At 47.0% G+C, this 21,181-nt stretch overlaps 1 protein-coding gene across 2 annotated transcripts in view; it reads right to left on the minus strand.

Annotated features, from left to right (window-relative positions):
- DOP1B (DOP1 leucine zipper like protein B) overlaps positions 1–21,181 on the minus strand; it is a 123,705-nt gene that overhangs the window by 62,495 nt on the left and 40,029 nt on the right. For both annotated transcript variants that reach the window (XR_007724527.1, XM_050785750.1), the window contains exons 3-10: positions 19,449–19,630; positions 18,878–19,048; positions 10,528–10,717; positions 7,125–7,223; positions 6,680–6,803; positions 4,556–4,665; positions 4,189–4,303; positions 1,793–1,913 (exon numbers count right to left, since the gene is read on the minus strand). Coding sequence is in view for 1 of the 2 variants with exons in the window: in XM_050785750.1 (XP_050641707.1) it covers positions 1,793–1,913; positions 4,189–4,303; positions 4,556–4,665; positions 6,680–6,803; positions 7,125–7,223; positions 10,528–10,717; positions 18,878–19,048; positions 19,449–19,630 (1,112 nt within the window). In the remaining variant the exon portion in view is untranslated. The remainder of the gene's footprint in view (positions 1–1,792; positions 1,914–4,188; positions 4,304–4,555; positions 4,666–6,679; positions 6,804–7,124; positions 7,224–10,527; positions 10,718–18,877; positions 19,049–19,448; positions 19,631–21,181) is intronic.

Here is a 21,181-nt window from a genome sequence, read left to right on the forward strand (position 1 = left end):
TATACATATATATATATATATATCAGCCTGGCAAACATGGCAAAACTCTGTCTCTACTAAAAACATTAAAATTAGCCAGGTATGGTAGTGGGCATCTGTAATCCCAGCTACTTGGGAGGCTGAGTCAGGAGAATTGCTTGAGCCCAGGAGGTGGAGGTTGCAGTGAGCCAAGATGGAGAACTGCAAAATATATATATACATACGTGCGCGCACACACACACACACACACATTTTTATATATACACATATATATTTATATATACATATATTTTTATATATGTATATATACACATATATTTATATATACACTTTTTAATATATTTATATATACACACATATATTTATATATACATATATACTTATATATTTATATAGACATACATTTATACATATATTTTTATATATTTATATATACACACATATATTTTTATATATACGCATATATATTTATATATACACACATATATTTTTATATATATGCATATATATTTATATATACACATATATATTTTTATATATATGCATATATATTTATATATACACATATATTTATACACACACACACACACACACACACACACACACATATATATATTAGCTGGGCATGCTGGTGCATGTCTGTAGTCCCAGCTACTTAAGGGGCTGAGGCATGAGGATTGCTTGAGCCCAGGAGACTGAGGCTGCAGTGAGCCATGTTCACGCCACTGCACTACAGCCTGGGCGACCCTGTCTCAAAACCAAACAAACAAACCAACAACAAGAAAACAAAAGGAAAACCCCAAGCAACTAAGTAACTGGGTGTAATTCCACCTTTAAAATAAAAGACAGGCATCTATGTATTTACGTATGTAGTAGAAGTCTAGAAAGAGGTAAAAATGTTTTATGGTTTTCTCTGAAGGGTGCTAGGATTATGGGTGACATCTTTTTCTTTATCTTTCAAATATCAGTAAATTCGACAACGAACATGTATGACTTTCATATTCAGAAAAACAATAAACCGCTTTCATTCTGGGAGAAAAAAGCAAACACTAACAACTCTTGGTACACTTATAACTAATAAACCAGAAAAACAGGAAAATTGATTTAAATTTTCAATGTACCCAATGCTAGTTCAGGCAGAAGGAAATTACATTAAGAGTAAAGCAAAAAAGAAAAGGTTGTATCCCTTTAAAAGGAACAAACTAAACAAACAAAACAGGGTTTGTGTATAACTGTGCACCTGAGGCCGATGTGCCTGCTCTCTTCCAAACACCACTCACTCTGCCTCCGGGACAGTGGAGCCTGTGCCCTCCGGTGCCCTGCCTGGGTCTCCCCCAATCTCCCCCAACACACCCCAGACTTCTGTCCTGAAGACTCACATCCCCTTTCCACTTGCCAGGCACACTCCCCTCCATTTTCCCTCTTCTCTCCATCCTGTAACTCACCACTTGGGTATACTAGATCAAGTTGCTTTTGTTAAATGAGTTTCATACTTGATCAATACATACATTTCATTGTTTCATACTTGATCAAAAATACACTTCATACTTATCAAAAAATCAATAAATACCTGTCATCCCAGGCTGGGAGAAAGACTACATCAAACTCCCTTTAAACTCTTCACAGTACTCAGTAGGGAACAGTCAATTCCCACTGACTGACTTCAAGGCATTGATTATTTTAACCAAGGGTCTCACCTGCTGCATCTCCACTTTCTCTACTACTTCACAATTTATAGTAAGCAAGAGAGGAAAAAAAAATCATAGTCCCGGGGAGGGAAAGAGATGTGTGATGTTAAAGGCCAAACTCATACCTTATCAGCGAATTTCCACTCTGGGTGTAGCTAAGTTTAAGATCAGAACCAAGGGCATCTCTGCAGTAAGAATAAAAGGCCCTGATGACTTCGAGAAACAAATTCCCAACCACCTGAGGCCCTGCAATTAGAAGGAAGATGGTCAGAGACAGATTAACAATCCCTTTTAAATCAGTGACATATACATAAGACATATATACAGTAAACCTGCGCATACAGACAATTTATATAGTCTAAAATATACAGAAACTTAACTTTAGTGGTGACAACTTTAGCTGGGGAAACAACATTCATGAAGATAGCCAACATTTTTGTAGAACTTCCTATGTGCCAGACACCCTTCTACGCATTTTACATCTATTAACGTATTAAACCCTCGTAACAGCCATCTGGACAGATCCTGTACTGCTGATTACACATAAGAAGATGGAGGCACAGAGAGGTTAAGTAACTTGCCCAAGGCAGACTCTGCTAGATGAAGGCAGAGAGCAGACAACGTGTGTTAAGTGTGCATAAACTGCTGGCCAGGGACATTACTCAACAGAAATATCCAGAGAGCAGGGCAACTTCTTCAATTCCTTTAGTCATGAGCTGGAGCAACACAAAAGAAATGATGCCCATCCTGAAATGCTGAGAAAGATGGCACAAGAGAACTGGACCAGCTGCACGTCAGAGAAGCTTCACTGCAACCAGGCAGGGGATGGACAGGGCATTTCTGCTCTGCAAACCGCAACCCTCAGGCTGCTGAGGGCCTGACTTCTTACCCACGTATCCAGAGGAAGAAACACGCAATCAATTCAGAGAAAACGAAAGCTCTGTCAACACTGGCAAAAAAGCAAATTAATCCAATCTTTACACTTTCTTTTCACAAAACCAAAAGATGTGTCTCTGAGAGAACTATTTTCATGCTAAGTTTCCTGTGTATTTTTTTTAAGATAGAATTTATTATTATTTTTTTTTTGGAGACAGAGTCTTGCTCTGTTGCCCAGGCTGGAGTGCAATGGCGTGATTTCAGTTCACTGCAACCTCCACCTCCCGAGTTCAAGCAATTCTCCCGCCTTAGCCACCCAAGTAGCTGGGATTACAGGTGTGTGCCACCACGCCCAGATAATTTTTATATTTTTAGTAGAGGTGGGGTTTTGCCATGTTGGTCTCGAACTCCTGACCTCAGGTGATCTGCCCACCTCAGCCTCCCAAAGTGCTGGGACTACAGGCATAAGCCACCGGGCCCGGCCACAGATTTCTTTTTAAAGTGAGGGAGAGGGCCGGGGCGGTGGCTCACACCTGTAATCCCAGCACTTTGGGAGGCCGAGGCAGGCAGATCACTTGAGGTCAGGAGTTTGAGACCAGCTTGGCCAAGATGATGAAACCCCATCTCTACTGAAAATACAAAAATTAGCCAGGCGTGGTGGCGCATGCCTGTAAACCCAGCTACTGGGGAAGGTGAGGCAGGAGAATTGCTTGAACCCAGGAGACGGAGGTTTCAGTGAGCCAAGATTGTACCAGTGTGCTCTAGCCTGGGCAACAGAGCAAGACTCTGCCATTCATTCATTCATAAATAAATAAATAAATAGTGAGAGAAGGTCACTTTTCTCAACCTATGCTAATAAGATCATAGTCTCTAAGAGGGGAGCCTTCGGTGACCAGAGTCTAGTTCACCCCCCTTCATTTTACAGTGAAAATGTTTTTACTCTACACAGCGAAAAGAAGTGGCTTGCCCAGGATCCCAAGGCAAAAAGATGGAGGAGGTCCCCTACTTAATTGAAAATCAAACCGAAGCTCATTTTAAGTATGACACTGCAGAAACAGTCTTAAAAAGGAAATACCACAGGCGTTCTGTAGACACTATAGGAGCTCAAAGGTATTTTCCTAACAAAAATGTTCAGATTATTGTGCAAAACGTTTTTCTCAGATAGCGTCTCACTCTGTCACCCAGGCTGGAGGGCCGTGGTGCAATCACGGCCCACTGCAGCCTCGACCCCCTGGGCTCAGGTGGTCTTCCCACCTCCGCCACTTGGTAGCTGGGACTACAGGGAAGCACCACCATGCCTGGCTAATTTTTTTTGTATTTTTTTGTAGAGATGGGGTTTTTCAACGTGGCTTTTCAGCCATGTTACCCAGGCTGGTCTCAAATCCATGAGCTCAACTGATCTTCCTTCCTCCACCTCCCAAAGTGCTAGGATTACAGGCATGAGCCACTGCGCCCAGCCATGCAAAACTTTTAAGTGACCACAGATCTGATCATTGAACCATATAACACGACTTCAAATTTCTGAAATTCCAAAGATTACAGTATATTCAAAATAACACTTCGGTTGTATCTCACCGTGTTGTATTTCCCTGAAAACAGGTAATCTGTATTCGGCATAGGATTGTAGCAGCATTTCTAACATTACCTATCTCTGGCTTGTCAAGCAGACTGATGAGGACGCGAAAAGGCTTCAGGTATGCATGATGGCGTTCCTCCACGTCGCCATCTATGAACTTCTGATGCAATATCTCAGCCAGACCCTATTTATTTTAAAAAAGCCACATATTAGAATATCGTATATCATAAAGTGTAACAACATTACTGGCTATTTTAATTGTTAAATACTCTGGGACAGAAGGCAAACCAGTCACCCAGCATGCAACAAATACACTGCAGTTCCCCAAACCAGGGGCCAAGGAACATGCTCACTGCCTGTGTGGAAGCCTCCCAAAGAAATCCACCGGAGAATCATCACCAGGGATGCCCTGAACTTTCCAGAAATGCTCCTTTACCTCAACTAAAAGATCCTTGGAGTATTTTTCAAAAAAATAAGACGACTGATCTTCATAAGAATTTGAGATTTCAGATTCTGGCACAACGGTATTTCCTTTAATGTCTGAGCCTATAAAAGAACAAGCACCGAGCTGTAAAGAGAGCTATGTTTTTAAAGGACATCATATCGTGCAAAAGTCTCATGCTCCAATATTTTTAAAAATATATTCCTCTGACGGAAAACCAAAATCAGATCCAGAAAGACCAAGTCAGATTTTCTTCTTCTGACAGGGGTGTGGCTAATGATCAGACAGGCAGAATTCCATCTCAATGGGTATCAATTTAGTTTGTTCTAAGAATTTATCCTGTTGGCCAGGCGCGTGGCTCATGCCTGTAATCCTAGTACTTTGGGAGGCCAAAGCGGGCGGATCACCTGAGGTCAGGAGTTCGAAACCAGCCTGGCCAACATGATGAAACCCCATCTCTACTAAAAATACAAAAAAAATTAGTCGGGTGTGGTGGCGCACACCTGTAATCCCAGCTACTTGGGAGGCTGAGGCAGGAGAATCACTTGTATTTTTTAGTAGAGATGGGGTTTCACCATGTTAGCCATGCTGGTCTTGAACTCCTGACCGCAGGTGATCCACCTGCCTCGGCCTCCCAAAGTGCTGGGATTTTACAGGCATGAGCCACCAGGCCTGGCTGAGGATCATTTTTTAAAACCAGTGTTTTTTTGTCCAGCATTATGTGAGATCAAGGTATTCTCATGCACATGCCCCCAGTAACTGGAGCCTTGGATAAGTCTGCGAGATTCTCAGGGCAAGGAAGTGCACCCTCATGGTACGGGCAAAGAATATGGGACTCCTGGGGCCGCAACTAGGTGAGTCAGAGTTGGCGCTGTGGTCAGGCCCAGTGCCCTCCACATAGCATATCAAGTCCCGTAAAAGCAGAGCTGTGCATTTAACAAAATCATCCTTTACATACAAGTCCTTAAAGAGCCGATAAATAGTCTTCTTAAAATCCTTAGTAAGCTTCCATGCAATGACTTTTAAAGGTTTTATAACTAGGGAGAAGAGAAGGAAGAAGGACTGAAGAGGACTTCTTGACTTTGGTAAGATCTTTGGTACAGATCTTTGATAAGATCTGAATGCTAGGCTGAGTGCGGTGGCAAGTAATGCCAGCACTTTGGGAGGTAGAGGTGGGCAGATCGCCTGAGGTCAGGAGTCCAAGACCAGCCTGGCCAACAGGGTAAAACCCCATCTCTACTAAAAATACAAAAACTACCCGGCTGGGGTGGTGGGTGCCTGAAATCCCAGATACTTGGGAGGCTGAGGCATGGGAATCACTTGAACCTGGGAGGCGGAGGTTGCAGTTAGCCCAGATTGCACCACTGCACTCCAGCCTGGGCGATGGAGTGAAACTCCATCTCAAAAAGGAAAAAAAGGATCTAAATGTTGAGATTTAATCAGAGCTGTAAAGTCCTGTCACAATCGTTCTGCATACCACCTTTTCTTAAGTGTGTGAATATGGGACTTCAGAAAATTCATGAACATGCTATCTTTTAAGTTGCAATTTCCTAGACTCTGTCCCTGGGAGGCCTTCCAACCAACAGTCAAGGGGCCTTTGCCAACAAATTTATAGGCAGTCCACACACTCTGACACACAGAAACAAGGCCCTGGGGCTCTCGTGATCTCCAAAGTTATCCAAATGTCTCCCAAAACATTTCCACTTACACAAAACCTCCTCCTTTATTTACATATCTTCCACAATATTTGTAAGTTTTCTCCATGATACAACCTCATCCCATGAAACTTCTCCATAGCAACAGGCTTCTACTTGAATAAGGTTTTGCTACCATGTTTTGGTGGTATTACAAGCTCTTAAAATGGAATTCGGTTGGCATTTTAAAAATCCCACTTATTATTTCCCCTTTTAAAAAAAAAAAAAAAAAACAACTGCAAAATAACCAAGCTATGTGTAGGCAGCAGACCTCAACTGATCAGTGCCGTATTTAGTCATTGTGGTATCTTTCCATACTTCATGATTCAGGGATACATCACCAAGACCAAATCTTATCCCAGAAGTCAGCACTAAAAGGTTTCACATTAACTTTGACTTTAAAAGGGTGCATACTGCTCAGTACCTAGTAACCATGCATACAGTCTTCTGTTCAGGGACATGTCCCTTCTCAGTAGTGTCTGGGTGGCAGCTGAGAGAATGCGCACGATGTCAGATCTGAGGAGGGGAATGGCTCTCTCATTGGAATCCTATTAGAAGGACAGAGAAATTTACTACAAGGGAACGATAGGGGAGATTGGTGACTTTTTGACATGCAGCCTTCCTTGCCGGTCTACAAAGCTCAGTCTCAAAAAGGGCTGGTTCCTTACACATTACCTATGGAAAGAAGCTATTCAATACGTGCAATGAAAACGCTATCCTTGCAAAAATGAACAAAGACTTTTCACTGGCTACCAGCAAATAACGCCCATGAGTGGCTGAGCTGTCCTCTTAGGATAAAACTGCTTGAAATCTATATTCCACCCCTTGGGAAACACCAGTGACTTACCAGAAGAGTACAAATGACTTACCAGACAGGTATAAAATGGGAAGAAAAACAGAACGATTTCCAGATTATTTCTTTGCACAAGAACATTTGAGTCCAACAGGGAGGCACACAAAGATTTCACCTGTAAACGATCAAATGATGTTAGCATTTTCAGGCTACTTTTTATGGTCATAAAAATGAAAGTAACCTTTCCCGGGAATCTTGAAACTGTGTTGTATCACTCAGAAGAGAACCAGAAGCCGCAGGTCAGGAGGGCGTGGGTTCTAGCTCTCGAGGCCGGCAGGCTGCGTGACATCAGAGAAGACGTTCAGCTGCAGACCTCACTGTTCCACGTGAGAGCCGGAGGGATTTGGACCAGATGGCCAGGTTCTATGATCTCAAATTCTACAATCCCAGAAAGGATCCAACAGGAACCTTAGAGTAAACTAAAGCTCTGAAGACACATGGGAAAATAATTCCTGATCAATTCAGTAGATATTTTGAGTGTCTTTTCTGAATACAGATAGGTAGACTAGAGATGCATAAGAAATTAGAGCCACAGACAAATGCTCAGAGTTCAGAAGAGGAGGGCTCTTTCAACTGCAGAGAACAATGATGCTCCACAGGAAAGCGGGGCTTGAAGGACAGGAAGGAGCTACACTGAGACTGCGAAGAAGGGCAGGAATCGAGAGCCAGTGGGACAGGAGGGAATGGCTGGGAGTAAAGGCACTGTGAGGCCAGGCCCAGTGGCAGTTGTGTGGGAGCGCAGGGACTGCAGGGAAGTGTGAGGTGTCGTGGCTGGGAGCAGATGGTTAGACTGCTCTTGAGCTTGGACTATAGCTTTACAATGGGAATTCAGATTTATTTTATTTTATTTTATCTTATTTTATCTTATTTTATTTTTGAGACAGCATCTTGCTCTGTCACCCAGGCTGGAGTGTATTGGCGCAGTCTCGGTTCACTGCAAGCTCCGCCTCCCGGGTTCACGCCATTCTCCTGCCTCAGCCTCCCGAGTAGCTGGAACTATAGGCACCCGCCACCACGCCCGGCTAAGTTTTTGTATTTTTGGTAGAGACGGGGTTTCACCGTGTTAGCCAGGATGGTCTCGATCTCCTGACCTTGTGATCTGCCTGCCTCGGCCTCCCAAAGTACTGGGATTACAGGCGTGAGCCACTGTGCCCGGTCTATTTTTTTTATTTTATTTTATTTTTCTTTTTTTTAGACGGAGTCTTGCTCTGTCGCCCAGGCTGGAGTGCAGTGGCGTAATCTCAGCTCACTGCAAGCTCCGTCTCCCGGGTTCAAGACATTCTCCTGCCTCAGCCTCCCGAGTAGCTGGGACTACAGACACCTGCCACCACGCCCGGCTAATTTTTTGTATTTTTAGTGGAGACGGGGTTTCACCGTGTTAGCCAGGATGGTCTCGATCTCCTGACCTCGTGATCTGCCCGCCTCAGCCTCCCAAAGTGCTGGGATTACAGGCGTGGGCCACCGCGCCCGGCTATTTTTTTTTATTTTCTTTGAGACAGGGTCTTGCTCTGTCACTCAGGCTGGAGTGTAGTGGTGTGATCTCAACTCACTGCAACCTCCGCCTCCTGCGTTCAAGCGATTCTCGTGTCTCAGACACCTGAGCAGCTGGGATTATAGGTGCCTGCCACCACACTCCGCTAATTTTGTTTGTTTTTGAGATGGAGTCTTGCTTTGACGCCCAGGCTGGAGTGCAGTGGTGCAATCTCAACTCACTGCAACCTCCACCTCCCAGGTTCAAGCGATTCCTTTGTCTCAGCCTCCCGAGTAGCTGGGACTACAGGCGCCCATCACCACACCCGGCTAATTTTTGTATTTTTAGTAGAGATGGGGTTTCACCATGTTGGCCAGGCTGGTCTTGAACTCTTGGCCTAAGGTGATCCACCCGCCTCAGCCTCCCAAAGTGCTGGGATTACAGGCGTGAGTCACTGCGCCCAGGTTAATTTTTGTATTTTTAATAAATGTGGGGTTTCACCATGTTGGCACGGCTGCTGCTGACCTCCTGACCTCAGGTGATTGACCTGCCTCGGGCTCCCAAAGTGCTGAGATTACAGGCATGAGTCACCACACCCAGCCGGGAAGTCAAACATTTTTAAAGCACAGGATACATATGAGCAAAGTTAGGCTTTGGAGAACCAAATCTCTCAGCAGTTGATAAGGACTAGATGGGGAGAGAGTAGGATGAGGATAAACCAGTCAGATCCAAGAGTAAGAGATAAGCCAGAGCAAGGCCGAGACGATGGAGAGAAAGAGACAAAGGGGATACTGACAGGGCAGGAAAGGGACGTGTTCATTGGGATCTCCTGTGTCCTGATCATTGTGCAAAGCGCTTTTCATCCATTTTTCCACCTTGTCCTCAGAGAGACCCTGTGAGGCAGGTCTACAACCCCCATTGTGCAATGAGAAATGGACTCAGAGGGGTAATTTACACCCAGCTGCAGACCTTCTCACCTGCGAATTCAATCTAAACACTTTAAGATCAAAGTGTGGGAACACCACCAGGTAGCGAAAGACAGCAAGCCATAAAAACACAAGAGGCAGGTTTGGGGAAAAGAGACAAGGATCTGTGAGGTTAGCATTTCTAAGGGCACCAGAAGGGATGTCATTACCAGGGAAGAAAGCTTCCCTTGAAGGGCCTAGAGATGGATACCTGACGAACCCCGATAATTTAGATTTGAAAGCAGCCAATGGAGACAGGAGAGCAGGGGGAGGATGCCAAGGGAGGAGGGGGTTGCCATGTGTGAGTGGGCAGTGGCCCCCGTGACACAGGACAGGGGAAGGAAACAAAGACCCGAAAATGCGGCAGACCCTGTGCGTGCAGAGGCCTTCTGAGCACTGTGTGCAGCTAAGCACATTTCTGCAAAGCTAGCGGCCTCCAGAAGGGACCTCTGAGGGTGTGAACACTTATTTGAATGTATAAATCTTAATGCCACTTTGGGAGGCCACAGTGGGTGGATCAGCCGCCAGGCAGGCAGTTCAAGACCATCCTGGCCAACATGGTGAAACCCCATCTCTACTAAAAACACAAAAATTAGCCGGGCGTGGTGGCAAGTGCCTGTAATCTCAGCTACTCGGGAGGCTGAGAGAGGAGAATTGCTTGAACCTGAGAGGTGAAGGCTGTAGCGAGTCGAGGTTATGCCACTGCACCCCAGCCTGGGCAAGAGAGTGAGACTCTGTCTCAAAACAAAACAACAAAACAACAACAACAAAAACTTAATGCATATGTTAAAAAAAGCCACCACCATCCTCAACTGCACGAGGCCTCCTTCTCGCCTTGCTCAGCCATTTGTTACCCAGACTCAAGTGTAGTGCACTTCCCTTTCCTAGATGTCCCTTTGTAGCTTCAGTGACAACCTGCCCATGAGGATGCTGTGCCCACGTGTCGCCCCCTCCCCATGCCCCGTGAGGAGCACGGCACTCACCGTGAGTTGGTGATCGGTCCCCAGCATGTACTTCTGCTCCTGGCCGGGGGCGTCCCTGCTGATGTGGTTCACCACGAAGACTGAGGCGGGGAGGCGGATGGACGGGCTGGCCAGGACGCTCCCCCAGAGGGCGGTGTAAAACACCTCTTTGCCGACCACCAGCGATAGTCTCAGGAGCAGAGCATCCGTTCTGTTGATGAGACAGGAGAGGGTTCAAGGGCTCGCCCCGTCTTCCTGAGTCCTGCTGCACACCGCTCTGTGAAAGCTGCATGAAGAACCGCAGTGGATTCGTCTGGCTGGGGAAGCCCCACCTTCCTCACTGCCGGGAGCCGCTGCCATCTCTCACCCTGCTGTGTGTGTCCACCTGCTGGCTGTCACACTGACCCTGGATTTGCTAAAACCAATGTCACTAGGCAGCGCGGTGTCCTGGCCAATGGGAAGCGTCTAAGCAGTTGTGCGTGGCGGGGCAGAGACCCATCCCCACCCCGGCCGCGCCACGGATGCCGAGGTGCTCACAGAAGGGAGGTCCCACCATAAGAGGGATGGGCAGGTCAGCCACTTCATAGAAAAGCAGAAGCCATTTGTGCATCAAAAACAAGGATACGCCGAGGACACTGATGACTTAAGCAATTAGATGCCACCAACCTGAGCACAGGCAAAAATGTGCCAAGTAACATCTGCCTTTAGAAATGCTAGGGGCAAATCTGCCTGGGGCTTCCCACGACCCTGCAAATTCCATCAGCCTGTTTCCTTTCAGTCTGCCCATAGCACCTGCATGTGCTGACTCCCGCTCCCAGGGGCTCTTGTGCTGAGGCCGGGCATTTGTTCGCCTCTCATCTCTACCTAGGTCTCCCATGATACAAAGTCAGCACCTTCTCACGCATCCTTTAAGAGAAGCAGCATCACCAGTGGATCAGGGCTCGTTTTTCCACTGACACTGACCAAGGCCAGACCTGTGTCTGTTCGGTGGTGTCCCTGCAGCTGACTGCGGCCCCTTCCCTGTCCACAGTGCACACAACCTGCAGGCTGGGTGACAGCATCTACCAGTAAAGCAGCAGAGGCACATTCCCCCTCAGGGATTTCGCCCCACGAAGGATCTGATTCATTACCTGAAAGGATTCATCCGCAAAGACCACAGAAAACAATGACAGCAAAAGCAACCCAGGGGAATGTGTTGGTTCACCCAGCTTGCCAGAGTGGGCCCTCCCGTGTCCAGATCCTGGCTGGGATGCCTCCTAGCTGCAGGACCTCGGACAAGTCTAACATCTGTGCATGCCCGTGCTCAGCTAACAGACTGGGAAGTAGCCTCGACCTCATGGAGATGTTGTGAGAATGAAGTGAGAGTCCCCTCGGAAAAAAAAAAAAAAAACAGTTTGGCTTGGTGCGGTGGCTCACACCTGTAATCCTAGCACTTCGGGAGGCTGAGGTGAGTAGATCACCTGAGGTCAGGAGTTTGAGACCAGCCTGGACAACATGGTGAAATCTCGTCTCTACTAAAAATACAAAAATTAGCCGGGCATGGTGGCAGGTGCCTGTAATCCCAGCTACTGGGGAGGCTGAGGCAGGAGAATTGCTCAAAGCCGGGAGGCGGAGGTTGCAGTGAGCCAAGATGGCGTCACTGCACTCCAGCCTGGGCAACAGAGTGAGAAGGAAAAAAAAAAAAAAAAAAAAAAACTCAGCGCTGGAGAACAGACCCAATGCTTGGGCCATGCCCCCTGCAATTACTAGTAGGTCCGCTCTGTTTGCTGTCACAGCCCCAGTGCCTATTTGAGCGTCTGACTTCAGGTTGGCACTCGAAAAATCCCTCAGATAATTTTTTTGTATTTCCTTCAAAAAATAGGTACCATCATGTTATATTAAAAATGCATTTTGTTCTCCTTAAAATTAGCCTGAACTTTTTGGGGTCTTGTAAAATGTTGTAGGAAATAGTGCATGGTACCCTCTTCTTAGAAAAAATAAAACTGAAGGGGCATAAGTAATGGCTAAGTGTTCAGAAGAAGTACACAGGGCGATTTAGTGGCTGAGGTTATTGATTGGCCTTCTATTAAAGGTTGAGTAAACAAATAGAGCTTGTCTTTGCCCAGCTCTGAAATCATCACAAATACTATAATGTACACACCCTGGTGTCACAGTCCCCCTTTGCTTAGAACTGCATATTCCCAAAGTATGTTCCATGGAACACTGGCCGCTAGAGATGTTCCACCGAAGAGGGGTTCCACTGTCAAAAAGCTTGGGAAATGCTGTCTACGTTATCTCTTCAATATTCTGAAAACTGGCTACTAGCTTTCTATTAAAGAAATACATCTTTTTTTTTTTTTTTTTTTTTTTTTTGAGGCAGGGTCTCATTCTGTCACCCAGGCTGGAGTGCAGTAGTGCAATCACAGCTCACTGCAGCCCTGACCTCCCGGGCTCAAGCAATTTTCCTGCCTCAGCCTCTGAGTAGCTGGGATTACAGACCCATGCTGCCACACTGGGCTAAGTTTTGTATTGTATGTGTAGACAGGGTTTCATCATGCTGCCCAGGCTGGTCTTAAACTTTTGGCTTTAAGTGATCTGCCCTGCATGGCCTCTCAGTGCTGGGACTACAGGTGTGAGCCACTGTGCCCAGCCAGTTTTATTTTTTAAGTCTCATTTTATTCTTAAAAAAAATGGACGCATGCTAACAATTTAAATGACATCACAGTAGAAACTACAGCAATTATGACAAACCTTTGGTATGAGAGAGCAAAATAACTGGGGTTAAAAATGAAATAACTTCCTATTCAACAAGAGTTCCTCTGATCATCTGGGTTGTTAAATTCCAATATTAGTGTGCAGTTTACAGGCCAGAACTCCAAACTTTTTTTTTTTTTGAGACGGAGTTTCGCTGTTGTTGCCCAGGCTGGAGTGCAATGGCACGATCTTCGCTCACTGCAACCTCCACCTCCTGGGTTCAAGTGATTCTCCTGGCTTAGCCTCCTGAGTAGCTGGGATTACAGGCAGCTGCCACCATGCCTAATTTTTGTATTTTTTTGGTAGAGATGCAGTTTCACCATGTTGGTCAGGCTGGTCTTGAATACCTGACCTCAGGTAACCCACCCACCTCGGCCTCCTAAAGTGCTGGGATTACAAGCATGAGCCACCACGCCCCGCTGGGAACCCTCAGGTGCGGTGGCTCCTGCCTGTAATCCCAGCACTTTGGGAGGCCAAGGCAGGTGGATCATTTGAGCTCAGGAGTTCAAGACCAGCCTGGCCAACATGGTAAAACCCCGTCTCTACTAAAAATACAAAAATTAGCTGGGCTTGGTGGTTTGCACCTACAATCCTAGCTTCTCGTGAGGCTGAGGCAGGAGAATTGCTTGAACCCGGGAGGTGGAGGCTGCAGGGTGCCAAGATTGCACCGCTGCACTCCAGCCTGGGTGACAGAACGAGACTCTATCTCAAAAAACAAAACAAAAACAAAAAACCAACAAACATTTAAAAAAAACAACAACAACTTCCAAACCCCAAGTATTTCCATCCTTCCTAACTCATCCTGGCTTATGCTCTTTCATGCCTCTTGCAAACACAGCTCCTTCAAATGACACTGGCATGCTCCACTCTTTGCAACTGAGAGCAGGTGAGCGGCATGGGCCGGGCACTGCTGACCCCAAGCACTCCACAACTTCGGTTCTGCAGCTGCTTGCCGAAAGGACAACCATGGAAAGACAAGCTGTCACAAGACAGCACCGTTTTGGTACAATCATCTGAAACTGAAGAGGCAGGGCAGTGACAACAGCGCCCTGTACCACAAACTGCAGGTCAGAAACAGGGCTAAAGAGGGGGTAGGTAAAAAAAAAGTCTCGAACCAGCACAGATGATTATCACAGTGCCTGAAACCAACCAAAAGAAATGTTGGTGCTCGGTGCGGTGGCTCACGCCGTTAATTCCAGCACTTTGCGAGGCCGAGGCAGGCGGATCACTTGAGGCCAGGAGTTCAAGACCAGCCTGGCCAACATGGTGAAACCCCGTCTCTACTAAAAATATGAAAATTAGCCAGGCGTCATGGTGCATGCCTGTAGTCCCAGCTACTCGGGAGGCTGAGGGAGGAGAATCGCTTGTTTCCGAGAGGTAGAGGTTGCAGTGAGCCAAGATTGTGCCACCGCACTCCAGCCTGGGCGACAGAGTAAGACCCTGTCTCAGAAAAAAAAAAAAAAAAAAAGGTATGTCAGCCAAGTGGGGTAGCTCATGCCTGTAATCTCAGTGCTTTGGAAAGCTGAGGCCAGAGGATTGTTTGAGCCCTGGAGGCTGAGACTAGAGTGAGCTATAATCCTGCCACTGTACTCCAGCCTGGGTACAGAGCAAGACCCTGGAATTCAATGTGATCTTGTGCGTCATGCATACTGCAAGTCCCCAGTAAAGGGTCCATTGGTTTCCTCCACAATAGGGGCCCTAAGAGGGTACGTCTTCCCCCCTCACACAGTGACACTGTGGGTAACTGTAATGGGACAGGACATCATGGGAACCCTGCACTATGGCCTCCCTTATTAATGAGCTCCAAAAGAAAAAAAGAAGAAAAGAAATGTCAATAAATATTTTTCAACTCTTTAAGTCAGGATTTCTGAACTTCCACCCCACTGACATCTAGGGCCGGGTCTTTGCTGTGGGGCACCCGTGTGCACTGTAAAATGTTCAGCAGGCCCCTGGACTCTACCCACTAAATATCAGTAGCACCTTCCCCACCCCCAGTTGTGACAACCAAAAATGTCTCCAGATATTGTTAAATGTGTCCTGAGAGTCAAAATTACTACTAGATTGAGAATTACTGGTTTAAATGGAAATATCTGGTGAGCTAGTTGTTGCCTTCTTACAAACCATTTAAAACATTCAGCTCTCCTCATCTCCTTAGAAGAAGGGTTTGGTGCTTTCCCTGTTCTAATCTTGTTTTCTTAGTACAGCAAACAACAGCTATGTAGCTATTTCATGGGCACTTAAAAAAAAAAAAAAAAAGGATTTCTGATCAGTAATAGGTTATCTGCAGACCCCAAAGGGTTAGAAAGCCAGGGTGGATAACAGGTCCTAACAGGGGCCAAAAGTTTCATTTCTTATGGTTCACTAAAAATCACACACCAGGAACAGCCTCCACCTACATGAAACCTGTGAGTCACCCCAGCCTTCACCAGCTCAACCTAACTCACCACTTTGCAATTTCTACCCACGTGCTCAACATGACCCCTACTGCACCCTCCCTTTCTGCTCTCTGCACATTTTTTGGGGTGTTTCACTCAATTCCCAAGCACTTTTTTTCTTTTCTTTTTGAGATGGAGTCTTGCTCCATTGCCCAGGCTGGAGTGCAGTGGTGCAATCTCAGCTCACTGCAACCTCCACCTCCTAGGTTCAAACGATTCTTCTGCCTCAGTCTTCCAAGTAGCTGGGATTACAGGTGCCTGTCACCACACCTGGCTACCCAAGAACTTTTGGGAACAGTTACCAAACTGTCTCAGACTAAAATGGGCACAGCAACCAAAAAGTCTTGCACAGTCACTTCAATTACTGTGGCTGCAACACACTGGCTCAGAGGTTATTGTATAGCCTTTCACCGGCATCCACCTTGGAGAGCTGATAACTAATCACTGCTGGGTGCCACACTGCATTTGGTTTTCTGTCACAGCTAAATTGATTCAGTGATTCATGAAGCTTTACTTGGCTCTTGGTTCAATGTCAAGAAACCACAATATTTGGAAAAAAAATCAATGTTAAGCAACTTTAGCAACTGTTCACATGAACCTTCATTTATCAACTAAGAAAACAAACAAAAACACTCCAACTATTTCCACTTCTAGTGTGATTCACACAGATTTAAAAGATCACAGTAAGCTTTAGGGAACTAATGTGTTCATCGGTCCAATGATGGAAAAATCACATAGGACATATACTCACATATCTGTCATCAGAACACAAACATAGCAGAACTTCTAGAAAGGGCCTGGGATTAGGAGTCCATTGGCATGGAGTCTGGTAATGTCCTCCAGCTGCCTCCTGTGTGACCTGGACGGCTCATTAACTCAACACACACTTACCGAGTCTCACCGTGTACCAGCCACAGGGCCTGCAGCTGGACTTAAAACTGCAACGAGACAGATTGTGCCTCCTAAGGTAGAAACTGTAAAGGTGGATTCTCCTCTGGGAAATGGAAAGCCAACACCTGGTCTATGTGAGAGCTTGAAATGGTTAAAGGGCAATGTTTTGGTTACATCTGTCACGTCCTGATATAGAGCTCATGAAATGCACCCTTGGCCACTTCCTGACTAACCCTTCAAACCATTCTGATTACTTGGTTTACTTGAGGCTGGGGGAGCTGTGCAAAGGGACCTGGATTGATTCATGGGTTCCACTCCAGCCTCCTGCACCCCTCAGTCACAGCTAACACCACAGGAAAGGGTGACCTGACTAGGGCCTCCAGCACAGGGAAATGTGAGCAGTGCGTTGTATAATCACATGGAAGCTTTTACAAGCACAAAAGTCACCAGTGACTGAACATGGGCTCTTAAAACAGGTCCCATTAACAGAGATGAATCACTGTGGCGTCTCTCAGAAGAGTTAATAAGCTGGAAGTGAGTTCTTACTTTATAATTCTCCGGAAACAAAGGTCACTGTGTATACTCAATAGTTTTTTTTTTTTTTTTTGAGACATAGTCTTACTCTGTCAGCCAGGCTGTAGTGCACTGGTACAATGTCGGCTGACTACAACCTTCGCCTCCCCGGCTCAAGCTATTCCTTTGCCTCAGCCTCCCAAAGAGCTCGGATTACAGGTGCATGCCACCATGTCCAGTTAATTTTTTTGCATTTTTAGTAGATACAGGGTTTCACCATGTTGGCCAGGCTGGTCTTGAACTCCTGACCTCAAGTGACCCACCTGCTTTAGCCTCCCAAAGTACTGGGATTATAGGTGTGAGCCACTGTGCCCAGCCATACTCAATAGTCTGAACAGATACACACTTTCTCCCATTCCTAAGCAGTGACCGGAAAAAAAAAACAAAAAAAAAAAAACATGAACTTTTGTGCATATGAGTGTTACACATTTCTTCAAGGTGCTACTGAAATCTGTCAAGATATTCTGCTTCATATCACACTAAATTGCCTTTTCAAGCCCTGCCCTGGCTTTGCTTTTTAATTTAGAAGCAGCCTAGTTTAATGGAAAGAAGAAGGACTTTAGAATCCGATACGGGATGGGCGCGGTGGCTCACGCCTGTAATCCAGGTACTTTGGAAAGCTGAGGTGGGCGGATCGCTTGCGGTCAGGAGTTTGAGACCAGCCTGGCCACCACAGGGAAACCCCATCTCTACTAAAAATACAAATATTAGCTGGGCGTGGTGGCACACGCCTGTAATCCTGACTACTTGGGAGGCTGAGGTGGGAGAATCGCTTGAACCCATGAGGCAGAGGTTGTAGTGAGCCAAGATCGCACCACTGCACTCCAGCCTGGGCGATAGAACATGATAGAACAAGACTCTGTCTCAAAAAAAAAAAAGAATCCAATAGACACAGTGGAATAGAATCCCAGCTCTGGGGCTCGCTGACTGTGCGAGTGGGAAACCTTCTCACCCTCGGACCCTCACCTGTAAATGGAGGTAACTCCTGGAGCAGAGAAATTCATCACGCAACGTGATCATGTGTGTAAAGCAGGCTCCAAGTGCCCAGGAAAGGGTCCATTCATTTCCGCCACACTAGGGGCCCTCAGAGGGTATGTCTTCCCCTCCACACATGGTGACTCAGCGGGTAACTCCGTAGCAGGACAGGACACCATGGGAACCCTACACTATGGTCTCCCTTATTAATGAGCTACATTTCTCTCCGCATAAAGGATCTCATCGCTCCAGGCTCGGGACTTCCCCTTTGGTAAAGAGACACAGAGAGATTCCTGGGAGGAACACGGCATTTTGAAATCACAACCACCAAGGAAATGTGAAAGAGCAACCCGACCTCCACACCTACTGCTGCTTGCCATGTCTCTGCACTTCCTTCCCCATGTCTTTTTTTTTTTTTTTTTTTTTGAGACTGAGTCTCTGTTGCCCAGGCTGGAGCACAGTGGCATGATCTGGGCTCACTGCAAGCTCTGCCTCCCGGGTTTATGCCATTCTCCTGCCTCAGCCTCCCGAGTAGCTGGGACTACAGGCGCCCGCCACCATGCCCGGCTAATTTTTTGTATTTTTTAGTAGAGACGGGGTTTCACCGTGTTAGCCAGGATGGTCTCGATCTCCTGACCATGTGATCCGCCCACCTCGGCCTCCCAAAGTGCTGGGATTACAGGCGTGAGCCACCGCACCCGGCCCCTTCCCTGTGTCTTATAAAGCAGTGGAGTAAACACAGCCTGGACAGGACGCCCACGCACCTGTCGGAGATCTCGGAGCCTTCTTCGAGGCCGGGCAGCAGGCCCACGATGAACGCCTGCAGGCTGGGCAGGAGCAGCTTCTGCAGTGGGAGGAAGTACTTCTCGTACAGGGTGAGCAGCACCGGCCTCACCGACACCGCTGCATGTGCCAGGAGAGGAAATAACCCGCAGCTTCGAGAAAGAACGAGAGGGAACGGGGCAGAAATAAGATACCCAGTCAGAAGTCCCACGTGACAAGCCAGCCCAGGGGAGTTTTCAGAAGCAAACAGCTGGCCATTTAAACTGCTGGTTTCGATGTGTGTGTGACATGAGATGGTCACAAAACACTGTTATATAATGAGCCGGCAATGAAGCTGTCCGCACGTTCAGATCCTAAAGTTCCCTTACAGAAAAGTCGGGAGGGATAGACTCTAGAAGGCGCCCAGTGACGTCTCCTGATGATGGCTTTATGATTAATTGCTGCACACACAGCCCCACGCTTATATTGCCTGTTTGTCATTTTCTCATCTTGTGAGCTGAAATACTGGTTACTTGGGTAATAAAAAGGAACACAGCAGAGAAGCAATCGTACCTGTACAGAAATAAGTCCTTGGCCAGCCATTTGGTCCCCACAATTTTAAAGATAATCTCATAGGTTTCTAGGGCTTTTAAGTGCACACCACTGGGCAGGGCAGGATGCAAACACTGAGCTAATCTTTTACTGATGAGGAGCCGTCTTGGCAACAAGGAGTACCTCAGGTTACTCTGAAGAGCCTGTCAAACGAGAAAAAACAACACATGAGGAAGAAGGCAGTGATACTTACAATGGAGCATGAATCTGCTGAAGCCAGAGAGACTGCAGCCGTGCCCTGGTGTGGCTGTCAAGAAAGAGATGCACGCAACAAGGGGGTAGAGGGACTGCATGGCGAGAGTCCACGGCAGCTCTGGCAGCGCTGGAGATGAGGCAGGCACAACGACTTTCTTAGTACGTGGCCAGCTTCTCGGTCACACCTCGGAGCCCATGGTGGGTGAGGGCCATGTGCTTCTCTGTCTCAGGAAGCCATGAGTAGGGGTTCACCCAGAAGATATGGATTGGGATTAAAGGAGACCCTTCCAGGCTGTGACTCCTGACATTTCTACCAGTTGGAGATGGTGCTGGGAGGGACCCGTGTTTCCAGGAGGAAAACGGCACCACCCCACCGGCCTGGAGCAATGGTTGTCCCGAGCTAGGCTTCCATAAGCAGGACACACGACATGCCTGCGGGAAAGCATCCCAGGGTGCTCGCTCTATCCAAGAGACAAAGCCGAGAGTGTGAACAGATCTATGCCGCCCTTTATGGCATCGAGTAACCATGGGCAGAGCTTTGTGCGTGGGAGGCCCCTCATGGCTTAATCTTTTTTTTTTTTTGAGACACAGTCTTGCTCTGTCACTCAGGCTGGAATGCAGTGGTGCAATCTCAGCTCATGGCAACCTCTGCCTCCCAGGTTCAAGCAACTCTCCTGCCTCAGCCTCCCAAGTAGCTGGGACTACAGGAGAGTGCCACCACACCTGACTAATTTTTTGTATTTTTAGTAGAGACAGGGTTTCACCGTGTTAGCCAGGATGGTGTCAATCTCCTGACCTCATGATCCACCCGCCTCGGCCTCCCAAAGTGCTAAAATTACAGGTGTGATCTACTGCACCTGGCCGGCTTAATCTTACAACAGAGTGTCTGATGTTATGGGGGAACGATCCGCATAAGTAGTTCACTTGCTCACACAAATATTTACTGAAAGCCTAAGGGTAAAGTTCACGCTTCTTTTTTTTGAGATGGAGTCTTGCTCTCTTCTCTCACCCAGGCTGGAGTGCAATGGCATGATCTTGGCTCACTGCAACCTCCACCTCCTGTACCTCCTGGGTTCAAGCGATTCTCCTTCTTTAGCCTCCTGAGTAGCTGGGATTATAGGCACACACCACCACATCCAGCTACTTCTTGTATTTTTAGTAGAGATGGGGTTTCACCATGTTGGTCAGACTGGTCTTGAACTCCTGACCTCAAGGGATCCACCCGCCTTGGCCTCCCAAAGTGCTGGGATTACAGACGTGAGCTACTGTGTCCGGCCAAGTTCACGCTTCTTAAAAGGTCATTCAAAGGCCTCCCAAGCACGGCTCCTGCCTGTTCTGCCTGCAATCTGTGGCTCCAGCCTGCCTTTCACTGCCCCTCGCCTAAATGCCCTTCCGGCCACCTTGCTAACTCTTCCTCACGTGTGATTTAGCTCAGTGCCCCCATCTCAGGGAGGCAGAACAGGCCCCCCTCTGCAGTGCGAGGGCAGGGACTATCTTAC

This window comes from Macaca thibetana, chromosome 3 (assembly GCF_024542745.1).
Source record: "Macaca thibetana thibetana isolate TM-01 chromosome 3, ASM2454274v1, whole genome shotgun sequence".
NCBI lineage: Eukaryota > Metazoa > Chordata > Mammalia > Primates > Cercopithecidae > Macaca > Macaca thibetana.